Consider the following 919-nt stretch of genomic DNA (forward strand, 5'->3'; position numbering starts at 1 on the left):
ATAAATAATAACTTAATATAAATGTGTTATATTACAACCATATCTTCTGCCAAACAGGCTTTTAGAAGCAAGTATGAAAACCTAACCATCATTTGAAACATTGTTTCTACAGGTAAATGAGCTTTGAATTCCAGACAACTAATTTCCCTATGAATTTTAGAAATTAAAGTATTCTGAGATTGGGAACAATACATATTTTTGCTGAGAGATTTCTGAGGATCTTTAGTTTCCAGCATAATTTTCCAAAATTTCTATTCTCAGTATAGTGCAAGTTAAGGCACCTGGTCTCTGTCTTGTTGTGTGTGACTGATAGTTTGCTGGTGTTTTTTCTTAAGGTATCCTCACCTGAGTCCAAAGTACAAGGAGTCCTTTGATGTGGGCTGTAACCTCTTTGCCAAGTTTTCTGCATACATTAAAAATACAAAAAAGGAATCAAATAAGAGTAAGACACCTTTCTTTTAATCTGTTTTTCTCACTCACTTGCTCACTCTCACATTCTCACTTAGCAAAAATAGGATTTTTCTGAATATATAGTTAGTATATGTTGGGTAACAGTGCAGTCTTCCTCTCATTTTCTGTTCTCTCCTCTGAAATTCCTTTGCATGAAGTTTTATTATATGTATTTTTTTGTTTGTTTTTTGAGACAGGGTCTCACGCTATTGCTCAGGGTAGAGTGCAGTGAAATGATCAGAGCTCACTGCAACTTCAAACTCCTGGGTTCAAGTGATCCTCCTGTCTCAGCCTCCTGAGTAGCTGGGACTACAAGTGCCTGCCACCATGCCTGGCTAATTTTTCTGTTTTTAGTAGAGATGGGGTCTCGCTCTTGCGCAGGCTGGTCTCGAACTCCTGGCCTCAAGCAATCCTCCCACTTCAGCCTCTCAAAGTGCTAGGATTACAGGCATGAGTTACCATGCCCAGC

At 38.5% G+C, this 919-nt stretch overlaps 1 protein-coding gene across 1 annotated transcript in view; it reads left to right on the forward strand.

Annotated features, from left to right (window-relative positions):
• CLIC2 (chloride intracellular channel 2) overlaps positions 1-919 on the forward strand; it is a 42,658-nt gene that overhangs the window by 35,515 nt on the left and 6,224 nt on the right. The window contains exon 4 of the mRNA XM_012661597.1: positions 336-442. Within this exon, the coding sequence (XP_012517051.1) occupies positions 336-442 (107 nt within the window). The remainder of the gene's footprint in view (positions 1-335; positions 443-919) is intronic.

This window comes from Propithecus coquereli, unplaced genomic scaffold (assembly GCF_000956105.1).
Source record: "Propithecus coquereli isolate 6110/MARCELLA unplaced genomic scaffold, Pcoq_1.0 Scaffold720, whole genome shotgun sequence".
NCBI classification, from domain to species: domain Eukaryota; kingdom Metazoa; phylum Chordata; class Mammalia; order Primates; family Indriidae; genus Propithecus; species Propithecus coquereli.